The 19,858-nt window shown below is 36.5% G+C and overlaps 1 protein-coding gene across 2 annotated transcripts in view; it reads left to right on the top strand.

The window, feature by feature from the left end:
- The first annotated feature begins 1,436 nt into the window (after positions 1-1,436).
- Positions 1,437-19,858, top strand: part of LOC130434339 (pleckstrin homology domain-containing family G member 3) — a 46,422-nt gene continuing 28,000 nt past the window's right edge. Inside the window, exons 1-2 of one of the 2 annotated variants that reach the window (XM_056764442.1) lie at positions 1,437-1,604; positions 9,634-9,700. In XM_056764442.1, the coding sequence (XP_056620420.1) occupies positions 9,652-9,700 (49 nt within the window). In that variant the 5' untranslated portion in view covers positions 1,437-1,604; positions 9,634-9,651. Of the gene's footprint in view, positions 1,605-9,633; positions 9,701-14,785; positions 14,923-19,858 lie in introns of those variants that run through there. The other variant, XM_056764443.1, reaches the window with a different exon arrangement.

Below are 19,858 nucleotides of genomic sequence, written 5' to 3'. Positions count from 1 at the left end.
GATGTTTTGGAAAAAGAGATGAAAATTATTTTAAGCTATTTGTTCTAGCCAGTCATAATAAAATCACATAATATCACCTCAGCAACTTATACAAGTCACGATACCTATTTTTGTATTTAGCTCTATAATTACTCGACAAACATCTACTCAAAATGTGTCCATGGTAGCGGCTGTTACTTCTAATGTCTGGAATACACTGCAAGACTTTTAAATCTGAACAGATTTTTTTTAACTAGACATCATACACTCGCAAACTTTAATAAAGTTTCAGATAGAAACACACTAACTGATCTAATCTGCAGGCTGGCAAAGACTTTCTGGAACAAGTCCAGACTGAAAATATGAGCAAAAGTCTTGTATTGTATTTTAACCTTAAGCAAGTTCGGTCTTGTATGAATATTTTAGTTTCGGCCAATCAGCTCTTTGAGGGAAACTACTGCATAACAAAACACCTTAGCTGAGGGGGGAAGTTTGGCTGTCAACTTAAATTTCAAGGTTATGGCTCCACCATTCATAGGCTGTGTCCGAAATAGCCCCTATACCCTAACATATTGCACTATTTGAGAGGACATCCATTAAAAGTGGCGTCCGAATTCATAGTGGACATTATAGAGTGTACTCATTCAATCTCACGATGCATCCGATGTACATTCACGGCTAGCTGTTGCTAGCAATCTATCGTGATGCTCGCGCTGAATGAGTTCCCGCGTCTCGGCACAAGATGGCGCCCGCACCATTCCCAGTGCACCGACTGTCCGAATTTACTCACTCGTTTTTTACCCGCTCCCTGAAGTGGACTTTATTAGTGAACTAATGTTGGGAAGAGTAAACGAGAGTATAGTTGCGATTTCGGAAACAGCCAGATTGTGTGTGAACCAAACTGCGCCATTTGTAATGCAAATAAAGTCGTTGCGAAATTGGTCGATCTGTATTGTGTTTGACAAGGAATGCATAGCTGTTCCTTTACTGAAACACGAGTCTATAATCTCGCCCATTCTGTCACAAGGAGAACAATGTCTCTCAATGGCTTTCAGCATAACGTTAGCTGGTTCTGGTTAGGGCGGTGGTATTGTCACAGATAACGTTACCTGTCGTGAAGGTTGAGTTGGGTGATCAGGATGTCTATGGCATGTCTTTGCATGTTTTGTTGCAATCTTGATAATGGCAGGTTTGTGGCAACGTGTGAAGACGTCTATATTTAATACCTGTTGCAATGGTCTCGTTGAATATGTATGAAAGCAATCGTCAAACTAATTTAGTATTCTATTTGAAATTTTCATGAATTCCGATGCAATATACATATTTAATTTTTTAACCAAAATGTATGTCGGACGCAAACACACGCACGCGCCTGCTCACACACAGGGAGGACCGAACTCATTGCTGCGCATGCGCACTCGCTGACATTCGAAAAAAGCGGTGGGTTGTAGGAGAACATGATCTTGCCTGTCATAATGACTGCAACAAACGGCTGCGTTTGAGCAGAACATTGTTTTCATTGGACATTTTTAATGCTAGACTGACTTCGCTGACATAAATGCATCTTTGTCTGGGACTGCCGCTTTTACGTCCTCTGAGGTTTTAAACTGTATTATCTTGTCTTGGTAAGTGCTTGCTAGAGTTAACGCTTCTACTTTATTCCAGTTCAAAAGTTTACTCTTTGCATCTTTTTGTGTGCGTGTAAGTTAAATGACATGCATGCATAATGTTTTTGGTGGTGGAATGTGAAGAATTTGGACACTGTCTTCACAAGCAAACTATAAAAGTTTAAAGTTTGAGCTAAATACCATATAACTTAACTTACCCGTCATCTGGACGCGACGCGGCAACTACAACGCTACCAAGCTGTCAGTCTCGTTTCTTGCTGTATTTAGATGAGAACTCAACTACCCCTATTCTGTCTACACTAAATGCAAATACTAATTGATAATATAATCAGATCAACATCTTGTTAATGGCTATAAATCAAATAGCCTATATAGGTATTTAGTTCTTCCAATAGAATTTAACTTTGTTTTTAGAGAATACTTGTAGGATTCCATTTGGATTGGTTCTAAACTATGACAGAAGCATTTCATTAATATTCAGGTAAGAGTTTTATTTGTCAAAACAAAGTCACTTTTTCTGTTTTAGTATCATCTGTATGTTAACCAAAAGGAAAGAGGCAGAATGACGACTAACCACAGTCTGTATTTGATAGGGTAAAAAATAACATGTTAAATGCAGTGGTCTGCTTGCAGACCCTCGATGTTATAACCAATGTTAAAGCTGTTATTCAGCTGAAGGATTGTGAAAGAAGCAGGAGGATATATGACTTAATCTTTGAGGAATGTTTCTAGCTATTAGAACAACTTTACAAAAATAAAGTTCTTGCCAGATGACATATCATGTCACTACATGCTTAGATTTCATCAGGCTTTTATCTAACGTACACATACACAAATCTTATCTAAAAATCTTGTCAACTGACTACCGCATTTTTAAGAAGCACGGATGTGTTCAGATCAAAATGAGTATGAGGTTGGTTACTCTGAATCTGTTTATGAAGTCACCAGGGTAGGATTTTGTATATGCAGCAAGCCTCTGATTGTTTGGGAAGTCATTAGGTCCCGTGTGAAATTGATCCTGAGATAGAACACAACACACCCAGTTCCTTTTCCAGTCAGGCCTGTGGCCAACCCCTCACGAGGTAATTTCCTGATCTTAGATAGATAAGGAAGAACCGCTTTTCTTTGAAAAATGCCAGATTTCTAAATAAGGAGTCATGTTTTTTTTATGTCAATGTTTGTTTATATTTCAAGTTACCACTTCATTGTTGCCAGGCTTTCAGCATGGGACCTTAAACTAGCTATGGGTCAGTGTTCCAGATGATGCAGTCCTTGGTTACTTATTACCAGAGTTCCTGTTTTGTTTTAAAGGAGACTCAACTCGGCTCACAGACGCAAATTTGCCTTAGCCTGATATTGGAGGCCGGTTATTTGACTGTTAAATCTGCTCCTCTGGTACACACAACCAGTCAAACATTTTGGACACACCTACCCATTATGTATTGTTACTTATTTCACATTTTAGAATATTAGAAGTTGCTCTACGCATTTTCTTGTGTGTTCTAGAGTCTTGTTCACCAACGTTTCCATTTTAAATATTATTGTAAAAAATCAGTCAGTTTATAACTGAGCAATTCATTCCATCATTATGGATGTGACGTTTTCAATGAAACCTCCAATATAAATTCTCAGATGTATGTCTTATCAATATATTGAACAATTTGGTTTTTTTCGAAAATTGCTGATAGAGTCCATTTAAACCACCAAATATTGACATCTGACCTATCAATACTGCAAAACGTGTTTTTTTCATCTAAGGTTAACATTTGCATGGATTTGCCCATCTGTAAAAATTTTTTTTTAAATAAATGAATTCAAACAAGCATTTAACAATATGCTATTATTTTATGTATATTATTACTGTAAGTAAATTAAGTAAGTAATTAACTAAATTGATTAAATAAAATTGTATCCAAATATTTGACTGGTAGTGTGTGGATTTATCATTCATCTGTTTAAAGGAAAGAATTTCACAGTACTTTGACATCTCTCGGATTCCTGAAGTGTTTTTTTCTAGGTGTTTAGAGCAGTCAAAAAAAAAGCAATTTTTCTCAAACTGTATAAAATATTTGTCATTATCAGTAGAATCAATAATGACAGCCTAACACTGGGTTCACACCAAACGCGAATTAAGCATTGATCGAGAGTAAATTACATGCAAAATCTGTGCAAAGATGCGTATGGACGTGAGCTCGTGGCAGCCGGTGCAAATGTTGAGAATCGGGTGGCGCCATTGCAGGAACGCGTGTCAATCTCGTCTTCCGCAAAGGTTGAAAATATTTGTCAGATCACATCACTCACGCGAAAATAACAAACTTTTCCTGCAAACAATGAAGAGCTTGAAACGCGATTGTTCTTGTTTGGTGTAAACCCAGCATAAGGGGAAATCAGACAGAACGCTTTTTTGCTATTATGCTGGGTTCACACCAAATGCGAACAGTTGCTTTGTATGTAATTTACTCAAGCAAAACGCTTAATTCGAGTTAGGTGTGAACCCAGTGTTAGACACACCTCTTTTAAATGGTTTTCAGTTGGCATGGAGCGTTTTGCGCGCTGCTTAATGCGCTATGGGCGCCTCGCGTTTTAAAGTTTAACTTTACAGTTGCTTGAAATGTCCGGAGAGTCCAAATGCAAGGATGAAGTTGAAACTTGTGCCAACGCGGGTTAACCAAGCATGATCAGAGCAAGAGCCTTCTGCTTGAACCTGTTTTAGCTAATATGATAGTTAACAGCAACTAGAGAGCTCGCGCTATAATCTTTGACTGACTGGTGGTGGTTGACTGACTGGTGGTTGCATTGCAGCGTAAAAAAAAACACAGCAAGCTGCTCTTTTCAAAAGGTCAACAAACAAGGCAGAGCAGTGATCTGTGTTTTCAAACAGAAAAAGTGCGTTGTGTGTGATCGCTCACTTACTCTTGCACCAAAGGAAAGATGTAATTTATTTAAATACTTAATTAGCTTTTCACAACTGGGAGTTCAGTGATGAAACTGTATAACAATGAGAATAAATGGGTACCCCCTTGGGAGTAGTTTAGCTGACAAAAATAAATGTAGGATCCTTTGATTTATGGATTCATAGTAATAAAGTTATAGAAGTTATTAGTGTGCATCTTATCATTTTCTTCGAAGCAGCAAGCTCATCTTTATAAGCATGAAGACAGATGCGAATCGGTGCATTTTCAGTTATCGGTTTCAATTTTCTTCTTCAGTAAATCCTTCCTCTTGTAGTCATCATCCTTTCAATGACTAGACAGAGTTACTTTGAGATGCTTGCAGATGCAGACACACCCCATGTGTGCCGTCTGCTGTGCTTTTAGACTGTGGAATGTTAGTGATTAGTGAACTCTCTTATTTCAGCCCCACAGTAGGGAGTGAAATGGGTTTGTCATGCTCATACAAATGAATGTTTACATGCATATTTTTAAATATGAAATAAAACAGACTTCAAATTATAAATGTATTTAAATGTTTTCCCCTAAAGTGAATTTATAATGCTAAAATATAAATATAATGTTATAGTGTGAAAATGTAATTGAATACGGTAATATTATCATTTTAAGATCTGGACGGGATGTTTTTATCTACACTCCAAACTTTCAATTTACTGCCATTTCTTGTGTCCTCCAATCACAAGGCTCAATTCTGATGTCACAATGCTGTGCCAAAACAAATAATAGGCAACGGCATATAAATTGAGATAAATTGAAATGTCACTATTTGGGTTTGTTGTTTGTTTATATTCATAATGTGCAAACTTTTGTGTGCCCAGCCATTGATTGGTAACGCCTCATCTATAGATGCTCTCAGAATAGGCCCTCTTGTATCTTTGATATGCCTGGTCATGTGATGTAGCGCTGGGCTGTGAGGGGCTGTTTGTTCATTGTTGTTCTCCAGCTGTGCCATTAAACACCCTTCGTTCCTTTAAGCTTAGTTTGAGAGCAAGATTTTGTTTCTTAAGACACGATGGAATCATGGCTACTTTAACAAACTTTATGGGACATTTTAGCATGGTGAGTGTTGGAAACTTTTTTTATTGGCTAGAAACTGTATTATCTTTCTTAGTCAACTCATTTTGTTGTATATAAATTATTTGTCTAAGTAGAAATTGTTGTATAGTAGCCTCCATGGTTTTTGACTGATTTTGCTGACTGATAACACATGTAATACAGACATTTGTTATATAAATCTGTGCAAAAATATGGTAAAATGAAACCTTGAATATACCAAGAACTGTATAGGCCAAAATTGATAAAACGATAAATAGAAAATTTTACCATTTTAGTTTCTTAATGTATTTGCATTTTACTGGATTTATGTGGTCAGCTACTGCAAAAAACATTTACTGGTCAATACAATCGAAGCTTATTATTGTTGTGAGCTAACACATATTTAATTTAGACGCATTTTTGATAATGAGACTACTTTACATGTTTGGCATGGTTTGACACACCTTGCGATACAAATACAACCCTATTGAAAAGTGTTACTCATTTTATTTTCTAAGAATTCTGGTTGAAACATCAATTATAAAGTGATGTGTTCTGAATGAACACGGAATTTAGTTTGGGTGGATTCGAGAGGGAGGTTTGCATTGTCGAAATTAGAGGATGTCTAAACGGTACAGCATGAAATCTTTTATTTGAGGAGAGCAAGACAGATCCTTCTGTTATTCAGTATGTCTTAAAGTCAATACACTTACTGCTGCCTGAACGTTGTTGTAGGATAAAACAAGAAAAGCTTTTTTTAACATGGTAAAAGATGAAGTTTGGATGCACTGTTGTTATAAATAATATTATGAATCACTTCCCTTTTAGCTTTTGAGCTTAATAAGGAAAGGGTGTTAACAGTGTCTGTTTCTGTAGGGTTCAATTCTTCCAGTATAATAGGTACATTTGGTTATATTGCTTGCACTTCTTGTCCAGGTGTTTGTTCTTGTTTATAAAACAAGATGATAAAATTTGTTTGGTCTCACTATGGCTGGGTATGATGGTATATCCACCCATAAGATACTGTGTTGTACGTCAGACAAATGAATTGCAATATCATCAGGGTTTTTCCTGGATCAAAATTAGGCGGAGTTGGTGCCACCCTGATCTTGTACACACACACACGTAGGCCTACCGCACCTTTAAGTGGCCTAACCAAAGTGACTTTGACAAAAAGTTCTAATAAAATGTGATGGAAATGACATTTATTAATTTATATAAAACATTCATTTTATTCAACCAAACAGAAATGTTTTTTTAATCAAATAAAGCTTTTTATCATTTTCAACTAACTTTTCAGCCCACTATAGCCAACTGAATTAACCAGTCTTACTAAAGGACTAAAATGTTCAGAGCTCATTCACATCTTGCATTCTCTGTGGTTCACTTTAAATGATTCATTGATCTCTTATATTCGCTAGTGACTGAAAAGTTCAATAGTTTAAATGAATTGGTTAAATTTGAGTCATTCATGTGCGTTCTTACTGGCGAACACGCTGTGTACATATTTTATACAGTCTATGGTCACGACACATGAGCGGGGTAGTGCATGTGAATAAGAAGGGTCGAATGCGCGTTTCATACGTGTTCTAAATCTTAAAGCAACAATGAGCGGTTTTGGTGCATGGTTCCCCCATGTGGTTGATAAGCGCATTTGTCTGTTATTAATGTAGTAAATATTGCCCCTGTTTAAGCTTCCATCTGGGCAGCGCAATATATGTGTATTTGTTGACTAGGCAGAAACTGCTGTTACATCATGTCACTTCCTAAACCATGCATGTACTAAAGCATTCTTTTGGCTCCTGCGGGTTATAATACTGGGCTATACTAATAGTTCATACTAGATTCTGATGTAGCATCTGGTTGAAAGCCATTAGTAAAAGCGTGCTAGCTACATAGCAGCTAACTTGCTAACGTTAGCTACATAACACATTTGCAGTCACGCAAACACAGCGCATGGACGTGAATGTGTTAAGTAACCAACGCAAAGAATTTTCTGTAGTTATATTTTTGGAAACACACTCGCGAACTGGCGTTGCGCTTTTTGTAATGGGTGCAATCCATAACTTACACTCAACTCGCTATGGTAACTTGCCTAGCATAGTAAGTATAGATACCAATAACATTAGTCTACGTGGATGAACTAAGGAATCAGCAACTTTGACCATAACATTTTTTTTGTGGTTTGGTAGTCATCATTTACAAGCATAACACTAAATTTGCACGATCATGCTACATAAGCTATTGAGACCCGGCAACATTACAGTATCTCTAGTCCTCCATTCGGTTATAAATTGTGAACCAGTAACGTTATTGCTCCAATAAACAATCTGATCACATCAAAATTACTAATAAACTCAAAAGTACTGGACAGTAAGAAAAAATGTACATATAAGACTTTCAAATTCAGTAGCAGGAAGGCTAACGTTAGGTCTCCATCCGTTTTGCAACCCGTTTCCTCTTGCAGCTTGAATCGCAGAGTGTAAATCCGTCAGATATTGATTTGTGTCCGGTCACTCTCTTTTTCCTCTTTGTTATATTTGATGCACTGGTTTGGAGACATGCGTAGAACTAGATCGTTCCATCTTATTGTTAGCTGTTGGCTAATTTCTCCCAGGCTACGAGTAAAACGTGACGTATGCCGTAAAGCAGGGAAAGGCGGGGCTTGTACCGGCCCGAACACCAAAGTTACCCGAGGCTGCTTAGGTAGCAATGGCAGTAAAATTTGTCCAGTTAAAAGTTGTCCTACCATTAAAATAATTTTAGCGACATTAATTTAAGGTCAAAAAGTTGCTTGTTGTCGCTTTAAAATCAAAGCGCACCCATCCACGCGTCGGCTGTATGGACTGTATGACGCTAAACCTTATTTTAAAAAAATATAGATGGTAGAGGTTGAACTATCGATACACTAAAAAACATATTGCGATAGTTTTTGCTGTATTGATATAGAAAGAAAATTATATGGTGCTGGAGTTACATGAATGCAAGAAAATTATTTACTGAATAATTTCTCTTTACTTATTTCATTGGTACCAAAGTGTTGAATACTGAAGATAATCCAAGAATAAAAGAATCAGAGAAATCTTCAGATTAGATGGAAGTATTGTAATGGCATAATGATTTTTCATAGCCTGGAACTTTTAGTTGGCAGACGATCATGATGGAAGCTTTTGACCCTGATTATCCTACTCCAATGATAGAACGGGAGGTGAAAACGAAATAGAGACTCGGTTTATAGTAGTTTAAAGCATTGATAGTACTTGAGTGGAGAATTTGAGGCAATGAAATACCCAAATATGTCCTAAAAGAAAGAGACTTTAATGCTTGGGTTGTTTATTTTATTGGCACACTTGCAAATGAGAAGTTAAATGCGTGGACTCATGTAAAAGCTTAGTCTTTAAGACACAATGTGTTAAGTAAAATTATTTATTTACACCCAGATTAAACAAACAGAATGTCTTTCTTCCATCACTGCTGTGTCTATTGGTCAAACAAAGCATGGCACAAAAGGATGAATGATGTTCAGCATTGCTTGGCAGGAGAATTTGTGACTAAGGAAACACTGGCTGGGTGTGGGCTCCTAATGATCCCTTTGTTTTGTGGCCTGTCCTGAATCAAAGGAAATGGATTTGTTTTCATAGGTCCGTCACAGGGTTGGTTAGGTGTGCTCTGTGTTGATGCATTTATGCTTGAATAAGTGCTCTGTCCAGCACTTTTCTCTTTCTGTAATCATTGTTAGCATATATAAAAAACCCAGTAAGACAAAATTATAGTGATTCGAATGTTGAAAGACTTAAATGCTGCATGTTGATTTGAGACCTCAAATAGATTGACAGCAAAACAATATCTATAAATTAGTGGTGGAAAGTCTGTGTGTCATTCCGGTCTAAAAGACATTTGTCTGTGCTTGCACTCTCTGGGCACAAATAAAAATAATTCTTCATAGGCCCACTATAGAAATCCGAACAGAAAATAGACAGTAATATTGCAGATTTTATGTGAGGGAGCTCAGATTAATTTAATCTTTTTCTGATTCACAGGAGTGAGCCCTTTGTGACATGCCAGAGAAATCCCACAGCCCGACCCATGACATCTCGATGGGTGAAGGTAAGACCCCAAGTCTCCTTTGAGTAAATTCTCTATCTCTGTGTCCGAAATCGCCTACTTCCATACTATATAGTAGGCGAAAATGAGTTATGAATAGTATGTTCGAAACCTCAGTATGCAAAAAACACTAGAAGAGAAATACCCGGATGGTCTACTACTTCTACCGAAATTCATGAGTGTGGATCGGATGGACACTTCTCTATCCCATGATGCCACGGGAGCCGAGCAACAGTTAAATTGCAAATTTAAATCAAATAAATTTTCCGGAAACTTTTAGGAGGATGGCGATTTTTAATGTAAGTGCCACTAAATGATTTTCTAATGACTAAATAAGGTTTTTATCGACGCTTACGTATAGGTTGTTGTTAATACGTCATAGGTCAAAGAACATACTGGTCACATTACCATAAAACATGGCGGACGCAGTATGTCTAAAGTGTATTCATACTACTCCCACTCATACTAAATAGAACGTATCGGCCGATAGGTAGGTACTTATTCAAATTCAGTACTGTTACAGTATGCGGATTTCAGACGCAGCGAGTATTTGTGCTAGCTATTTAAAATGTAGCATTACAATTAATATTGCAATGATTTTAATTAGAGATGCACCGATATATTAGCCGATAATCGTTAGCGGTTTTGCACACTTTTTGCCATTGTTTTGAAACATCAGCAGTTTCAAAACAATACAGTCAAAATTAATTGTGGTTATATGAATAATAACAATCAGAAAGTTAAGAAATAATAGCTATTTAACCTTTAGAATTTTAACCTAATATAACCACCAACTATCGTTATCTGTAGATATCACTCTGAGAAATCGTCTATCTTATCGGTAGAATTTAGTATCAGTGCATCTCAAAATTTTTATAGTAGTAGATTATCCAAAATCATCATTCGAGAGGTTTGTAATAAGTGCTAGAGCTCTGTTATTTAGGCCACAGGAATGTGTCATTTTGAAGAACCTCTTTGACTTCGACTACAGGGTATATGAGTAATGTACAATATGTTTCCGAATCTTTTGCTTTTTGGAGGGGGGGTTGTCTGTGAAAATAAGATAGTGGGTATGTTCTAAAGGTTTGATTGATGGACTGCGTTCAAAGGAAGTGAATTTTGTAAGTGATAGGCTCACAAAACTCAGTATAACACTGTCATTGGAAAGAATTTTCCAGAGCATTCGCTTTGTTCTTTAGTTGGCCATGTTTATGACTTTTTGGCCATGTTGAAGAGTTTTGCAGTCACAGTTCAGAATTTGGGACAACACATGTGTTTAAAGGTAGGGTGGTTGATTTGGAATTTTGCTAACTTTAGCCTGCTAGCATTGGATTTATAATCCCACACTCTATGCAAATCGCGTTCCAAAGCCGTGCTTTCTTGAAACACATTAATGTATTTCGTAAATCCACGTAACAAATTACAAACTAAATCCATTAAATTCTTCTCGAAGCATGTGCATACCTGTCCAAAAGATAGAGATCAACCATGGTATCGTCTTTCAGACCCTTTGCCTGCCGGAGCTGTCTCCATCGTGTAAAATCTGAACCGATTTTAATTCCAGTTTTTCCTCATTCATGATCCAGACATTTTTCGTCACTGTTTTTGCAAAAACTGACTTTCGTTTTTTAGATTTACTTGTTGTCAGTTCCACAGGAAAGGTTGATTGTTTCTGATTGTCTGCCATTCTCCCTACATTGACCTAGATGATTGCGTGAACAGGGTGTGCAGTGGTATGCAAATTACATTGGCTGAAAATGTACAAATGACCAGTCACATCGTTCGGCCAGAATGTTTTGATTGGGCGAATCTTTTTTGGTCCTAGGCCTTTCACAGACGATATATAATTATAAAGATATTATTTGACCACTATTCTTCTTGATTGCTATCAGGATGTTAAGAGATTTCCAACCAACATGACAAAAACATTTCTGGACAGGATCGACCACCCTGCCTTTAAGGCGCAAGTATGCAGGAATTTTGATATCCTCGTGTTGAAGTGCGTTTTTTCTAGTTAAAAAAATCCAAAGCATTTTCAAGGCATTTAAACTATGTTAAATCTGCCTTCTTGCAGCCAAAATGAACATTATTCATGTCTATAGGTTTAGGAATGTTTTTGAATGAACAGAATTTGACCCAAAATAAATCAGGGTCATTACTTTTTCTAGTTCAGTTGATAAGGAAACCATAACAGTGATGTGCCATCATGATTGGTTATGAATGTAAGAAGAATATCTGTTTGGTAACCTGTATAACCACTTTTAATTTTTCTAATTTGACAGTTGACGTTCAGTAGTACACTTTGAACTTAACTGTTATTAGTATCAAATACAGGACACTAGCTTATTATCAATTCATAATAAAAAGCAAATATTTTAATGTCCTGTCTTTGTGGCAATGTTCCTGCAAATACATTGTGTCCATTTTGCCTGGATTCAATTTAAAGGAATAGTTCACCACAAAATTATATCCTCATACTTGCTATAGTACATTTGTGGTCACTGTGGTTTTACTACAAATGCTCAAATTTGAAATAGTTCAACTATGGTTACTATGGTAAAATCATGGTTAATTTAAGGGCTTTACATGTGATATCGCAAGTTAAGACATGCACGTTCCCTTAACTCTGGCTGAGTTCACTGTAACACAAATTATGCTTTTTCTCATGTAGCTCAAGGTTTTTGTGATGCCTTTTTTACCATTCAGCCGTTATGCTGATCAATTGTCATCTTAAAAATGTCTTCTGTGATTAATAACAGCGGTTGGCTCACACAAGATGATCGCACCACTCTAAAACAAATGCCTGTTTGGTCTTTTATTATCTTATTTGCGTTTAAGAGTGCTTTCTGCTGTGCAGAAGCGCAGACGTTTACATCAGTTTAGCAGGAAAGGTTGCCAGATCTCCATGTAAAGTCAACCAAAGGGGCATTCAAGGTAATCCAGAAAACTGCACACAGGGAAAAACTGAAGGACTCGCCAACACTGGAATGTCCTGGCAGATCACAGGCCAGATCAATTCTGTGTTTTCAACACTCCCTTTTCTTCCAGATAATCACACTTAACTCACTCCATTGGTCGAGTCTATGTTGTAATGCCCAATGCCCTGTCAATATGCTCAAATATACAAATTGCAATTACATTTAATGCCAGTAGTGTAGCAAAAATTTCACTCTTTATCTTTATGAAGACATGATGATTAAAGTCGAAAATTTGCTCTCCTCTGAGCCTGGTTTTTCATGTTTTATGGAGCAAAGGACATTTGGTATCTGTTTATTTTTATAGAACACTTGTGTATGTTCAACTTAACATTGAATTACAGTATTGAATGCAAACACAAGGGGTTTTATCAGCACAAGATCAAGGGGTAAAATAAGATTAATTTATGATCTTTACCAGCCAGACCTTATGAAATTGGTATGTAAATGTGCACTGTGGTGTGAGTGCGTGAGTGAATGAGTGAGTGCGTGTGCCCTGCGATGGGTTGGCACTCCATCCAGGGTGTATCCTGCCTTGATGCTCGATGACTCCTGAGATAGGCGCAGGCTCCCCGTGACCCGAGGTAGTTTGGATAAGCGGTAGAAAATGGAATGGAATGGAATGTGCACTGTGAGCCGGTTGAAAATCAACTAATAATATGTGAGGATTGAAAGCGTTGAGATGTTAGATGAATCGCAATACATGTTTTAAACAGCAGGGGCCGATGTGTTTACTACAAACTTGGTTCATTTTTTAAAGAAAAAAAAATTCCAAGTTAGGAAAACCACAGACAAAGTCTTAGTTTTTTTAAGTAAAGAAACTTTTGTATTATTCATTTTCATTTGGAACTTGTTTTAAATTTGCAATTTAGTTTTATTTAACCCAAAACATATTTTTAATTTGCAAAGGAATGTGCAGCATTTGAGACAGAATAAAAGAGAAGTTTTTCATTTCTATTTGTCTCAATTTATCTTATCTAATCTATTCAGGTGCTCCAAATGTTACGGATTTATTCAACAGTCTTCTGACTTTGTAGTGTGTCAGAGCCTTTGGCATTTATGTTTACACCAGTTACATTATTTGTCCTGAGAAGTTTTTGTTGACATTTGATTTGCCATGAAACTAGTTTCTGTCTTCAACGGTAGATGTAATATGTTCTCTTGGGATTTCCTGATTTTCAGGTCCTGTAGTGTCGCAATGTTCATTTTTAGCTAAGCAGCCTACAGAATTATGACAGACATTTTTAGTGATCTAAAAATCATTCAATGCATAGACTATTTGTGTAACATTTAAAATGATGAGTCACACTGCAAAATTGACAGTAGAGACTGTATGTGTCTTATGTTGCTGGTGTGTATATCTGTTTTGAGTTCTGCTGTTCTGTTTGACAGACTCTGTTCTGTTTCTAAGGCATGTAAATGGATTAACTAGTTAGATTAGCTGGAGGTGAATGGAGAGAACTTACCCGCTGTCACCTTTGGTCACCCTTAAGCCAAACCCTCACATGGGAGTGCCAGGAGTGAGAAGCGGTAACCCTGTCTGTACTATGTTTTTGAAAGCGGTTCACAAAAAATAGTACATGAAGGCAAATATTTTACAGGAGTTCAAGCTAGCCATTCATAACGTTTGGTTTTGAGACAAATGCATTGCAAAAATCAAGGCAGGAACATAACGTTTTTGAATGTGGCATATTTATATTTTTATGCTTGATGTCACATGATCGATAAAAATTTTGTCTGATTAAAAACATTTATGTCACTTCCTGTTGGTGGTACCAAAGATTTGATCTGAGAGGCTCTTGTAACAAAACACATTAACACACGACATGTGTTGCAACAGAACAGTTTTAATAGCGTTATGTTAGCATATTGAAGTGTTAATGAGTTCTCAGGTGAATAGGGAGTTGTCCCTCTGTGCTGTTGTTATGCTTTGTGTTGTCAGTGTGAGCGTGCCAGGGGGCCATGTTGTCACTTCTGCACAGCTGAGCCGTGAGTGATGTGTTGTTTTGATAGGGGGCGTGACAGCGGCAACTTGAACTAATTGAATAGATTCTCTGTGCAGTCTATGTTCCTGCTGTGGAACATAGCAAGATGGATTTACTTCAAGCTATTAGATTTGTCAGCCGTATGGCAGGAAAGGGTGCTTGTCCGTAGACTTTCTTGGATTTGTTCAGAAGGATTTTCCTTGTCCAGTGTGTACCTTGGAATCTTGGAAATCTTTAATTTGAAAGGCAAAAACTTCACGTAAAGGTGCGTGAACATTTGTTTTTGGTTTATTTTCACTTTAGTCAGGTTGGAATCTTCCATTTATAATCTCTTTATTTGAAAACCGACTCTGAATACCTAGGTGTAATGTATTTATTTTATATTTAAAACGACAAATGAAGACTTGGAAAAAGTGCCATAACTGTTTAATAAACAATTATTGAACATTGCAATGATGTACAAATTAACCATGTCATATCCTGTCCTCTTTTCTTTATCCTGTAATCATAACTGTTGCTTTGAGGTATAGTTACTTTGAGATAGGTCAAATGACTTATAACTCCCTCTTATAAAATAAAAAAACAGTACCAGCTGGACCTTGACAGAGGTAATATCTATTATATTGTTTAACTTTCTCTTTATTAAAGGCCCGGAAAACCTATCATTTCAGACAGTCAGGTGACCATGATAATATTGACACAATTTTGCTATTGCAAAACCATGATATGTATAATATTGTCACATCCCTAGAATGAAGATATTGCGGTAAAAATGAAGATTATGGTTAGATCTGCTCTTTTTTGTCCATTGTCCACAAACAATTTTATGTTATGCATTTATTTTTGATTCTGCGTTTTACAGTATTTTGGGTTGCTGTGAAAGGATTTTACAGACAATTTTAATACGTTTTGCATATTGTATTGTCTATTTGTCTTAAAATGTTGACATAATGATTATGTACTGATACCGATAGCTGATTGTTCAGAGTGATCTCTGCCAATACTGATTCTGAAGATGAATTTAATATTTTTTAACTTTCTGAATATTGTTAATTTTTATAATGACTATTAATATTGAAAATCAAGCTGGTGATGTTTTGTAACAGTTTCTAAATACGGAGCACAAATTCATTGGATTATCCTGTCCTCTTTTGATTGTCAGAATATATTGGCCCTGATCATCAACTGTTTTTAAACTATTGTATGAATGCTTTTATCAACCAATAACGATTATTGGCCGATATATCGGTGCATCTCTAATTTAGATGCTTTTTACACAAACGTCAATGTCTGCCAAATTTTTTATGGAAAATTCCCTTTACATTTGCCTTTTAAATGCCTTGTTCAAAAACCCGTCAATCAACGTTGGGAGTGGGATTTTCATTTTTACAAGTATAAAGCACAATCGCAAATACAACCTGCAGTTTGTTTTTAAAATGTTTCGCAAAACTATTGCGATTCATTTGGTTTGCGATTCATTTATTATGTATAACATTCTGTTGTCATTTAGGTCATTCCAGGGGTGTTGATCAGCCAGTAATGTTCTGCCTTGAAAACAATGCCGTCTCTGTCCTTTCTAGGCAACAATGAATTACTTTAGCAAGATTACTGTGTGCTCTTCTGATGCATAGCAAAAATGTAACCATGTCACCAATTGTTAATTCTAGACGATGACAGATGACTGGATGAGGACAAATTCAGTTGCATCTGATAGTTTAAAAACAAGATCATTTCATTTATGCATTTTTTTCTATTTTTAGGATTCTTAGCTGTTGTTACTGGCAAATGCCCATCTTAAGATGTGTAGCTTGTCGCATTAGAGCAAGGCTGTCAAACTCAATTTAGATTGCTTAGGTCAGATTAGTAAAGAAGTCAGTTTATAGGCAATTCCATCATTATGGATGTGACAGTTTTAGTCAAAACATTAAATAGAAATACTCCTGATGATAGAGTCCAGACACCAGAAAAATATCAGTCTATGCAGGTGTTTTCAAGCAATAATAGCCAACACATGGAGAATGGATGGCTCTTCATAGACCACATAGGCCTATTTTATTTGTCCATTTAAAGATTGTTAATGAAAAATATGGTTTAAAAACTTCAAGAGAGCCATCATTTGGGTATTTAAACCACCAAATATTTACATTTGAGCCATCAGTACGGTAAAACTTTTGGTAGAAAATCCCTCTTTCGCTTATATCGTACATAATGATTGAAATCTTTATCACATACACAAGACACATTATTCTGAAGCTGCAACTATCTATGTTATTTCACTGTAGACATCTGCTCTACCATGACTTCCATTCACAGCCCAGGAATTTGAAGAACTGCTGTACTTTGGCCGTGCTCAGCATCATAGACAAGCTGACTGTTTCATCTGCCCCAATATTTATGAAAAGAAATACTCTAACATCCAAAAATGTATTGCCTATAGCCATCCAAACTCTAATAAGACATGTGCTCATTTTTTAAAAACTGTATTTTGTAAAGTTTATGCAATCACACATCAAATACCTAATCAAGATACTTTATAGAACTTTTTATTCAATGTATTAAAGGGGCCATTCGCTTGCTGTTTTTGAAGCTTTGAGGATGTCTTTTGGCTGTTTAACAGTGGATGTTCATCTTTCTTGTTTCAAAAAACTATTTCAAGTATGTTGTTCACCGCTGCCCCTCTTCTAACAAAACGACAGGATTTTTTCTCGTTTCTATAAAGTCCCTCCTTCAGAAGCGCTCTGATTGGTAAAGCTGACCAGGTCTGTTGTGATTGGTTCCCCACTAAGAGCGTGTGTCTGAAGTTGTCCCACCCACACCATATCAGCGAGCTTCCGCTTCTCAGGCTATTTTGAATGGTAGGCTATTTTGAATGGTAGGTTCCCATCTCAGTGCATGTGAATTCATAATTCGCATTTGCAAGCAGGACTTCAATGGACGTTTCATAAAAGTGTTTTATAGGTATGTGCATGCACACACCCAATACCAGTGTATTACACAGAACAGTTTTTACAGCCGATGTTAAAGTCATGGCAGCTGTTATTTGACCGTTGGTTATCTTAGAATGTGTGTAGCTGAATTCTTATTACCAGCTGTAGGACTGTGATGAAAGTGAAATTAATTAAGCTCAGTTATATGTTTACAATTACTGATAACCGAACACTACTCTTCTCCAAGGAAGAACTTTCCCCCTTTTTGGCGTATTCTGTTGGGTGGAGGTTATTCGAAAACTAGGAATAGTGACATCGTTTACCCGGGAAGTAAAGGGTTGTAGTCCGATTCCAACTGTTCTCTTTAGTCCTTGAAAAGTGAATTCTGTTAAAGACAATATCTGGCTTGGCATTGAACTTTGAGCTTTATCATTTTGCAGATATTGTTTATGCTCTACATTACACACTAACTAAAGTTTGAAAATTGGGATCACGGGGAATAGCCACTTTAATACATAATTCACTGCAGTTAAAGGGGTCATATGACGTGGTTAAAACTAATATTATTCTTTGTTTTAGATGTACTTCATCGTCTATACACCATTTAAGGTGTATTTTTCAAATACTATGCATGTTCGTATCTCCTCTTTGCCCCACCTCTCTAAAACACACATATTTTTTACGAAATGTATCCCTCTGAAAAGAGAGATATGCTTAGATTGACCACTTAATCAGTGCTTAGTGAGGTTCCAAAGCAATTGTACCGACATCAACCAACTTACTTTTCGTATACATTTGAACGGTCTTAGTCAAATCATACGACGAACTGACGTAGATTGGTTGGGGTTTGGTTACACGAGACGTTACAGGCAGCTCTGGGTGAGCATTCGCTTTTAGATAAAATGTTTCTTTTGTTTCTACTCTTTTTATAACTTATACAGTTTTACATGTCTAATTAATGCATGGGCAACTTGTAACAGACCAAAGACACAGAAAAACACCCAATGGCACCATATAACCCCTTTAAAGGGATTGTTCAACAAAACTGGAAACTCTGTCATCATTTACTAACTCTCAAGTTGTTCAAAATTTGTATAAATTTCTTTTTTTTTGTTGAACACAAAAGAAGATGTTTTAAAGAATGTGAAATCAATCAGTTTTGGGAACCAATGAACACCATAGAAGTTTTCTCCTTCTCCTGTTTTTTTCACAGTTATGATGTGTCTTGTCATGCTGCCAGTTTTTCAGATTGCTGTTGGATGAATTTGTCACTGCTGAGGTTGAATTTTGTTGAAAATCAACAGACACTTGACTGGAATTAGCACAATACATCTATAAAGTGGTAGTTGACGAATAAAACGTACACGTGTCCTTTTTTGTAACATAGCAAAATATAGAAAACTTTTAATATTACATTGTTTAATATGATAAATATTTATATTTATCATATAAAACAGCATGAGAGATATTTATCTTCATTGTTAGTTTTTAGGTTTTTTGTGCAACTATTGGACAAATTAGCATTTTTAGTCTGTCAACTACCCAAATGCTGATTTAATGAAAATGTGTAATGGTCTCTTAATTTTTTTATGTGGCTGTATATACTGTAGGTAACACCTTGCCTTTTTGACTCCAATGCCCCATCAAATTCCACCCCCCTGCAGTATACACCAACTCACAAAAACATATAATTTTACCAAATAAAATATTTTAGAGCTTGTCATTAACTAGAAAAAAGGTTTATTTCCGTCTAAAGTCTGGTTACATTTCACTCGAGTGGATGCAGACAATACTCATTGAAACAAGTGCAACAAGATTTTTGCTTGTAAGAGCGGAAACACAAGCAATCTTGCAAAACATCTTTCAAAAGTGCTTAATGTGCAGACAGAGAAATGCAAAGTTTTCGATTGCCTAGCTACTCGTTCATCATCCACGTCCTCATGTACGTGTATACTAGCCTAGCAGTCTTCCTAAATAACCCCGACATAAACATTGCATAAGGTTTCTTTAAATTAGTACGTAATCATTTAATAAACACACATCACATTAAAAAATAGCCTACATATAAATCTTTAAAGTATTTTTTTCTGCAGTAGCCCAATTAAATCTTAAACATTAAAAATGCTTTCACAGTCCATCCATCCATTTTCTACCGCTTATCCGGGGCCGGGTCGCGGGGGCAGCAGTCTAAGCAGGGATGCCCAGACTTCCCTCTCCCTAGCCACTTCCTCCAGCTCTTCCGGGGGGACACCGAGGCGTTCCCAGGTTTCTTTC

This window comes from Triplophysa dalaica, chromosome 13 (genome assembly GCF_015846415.1).
Source record: "Triplophysa dalaica isolate WHDGS20190420 chromosome 13, ASM1584641v1, whole genome shotgun sequence".
In the NCBI taxonomy this organism is placed as follows: Eukaryota; Metazoa; Chordata; class Actinopteri; order Cypriniformes; family Nemacheilidae; genus Triplophysa; species Triplophysa dalaica.
The sequence above is the reverse complement of the archived record's forward strand: the minus strand, read 5'-3'. Positions and strand labels throughout refer to the sequence as shown.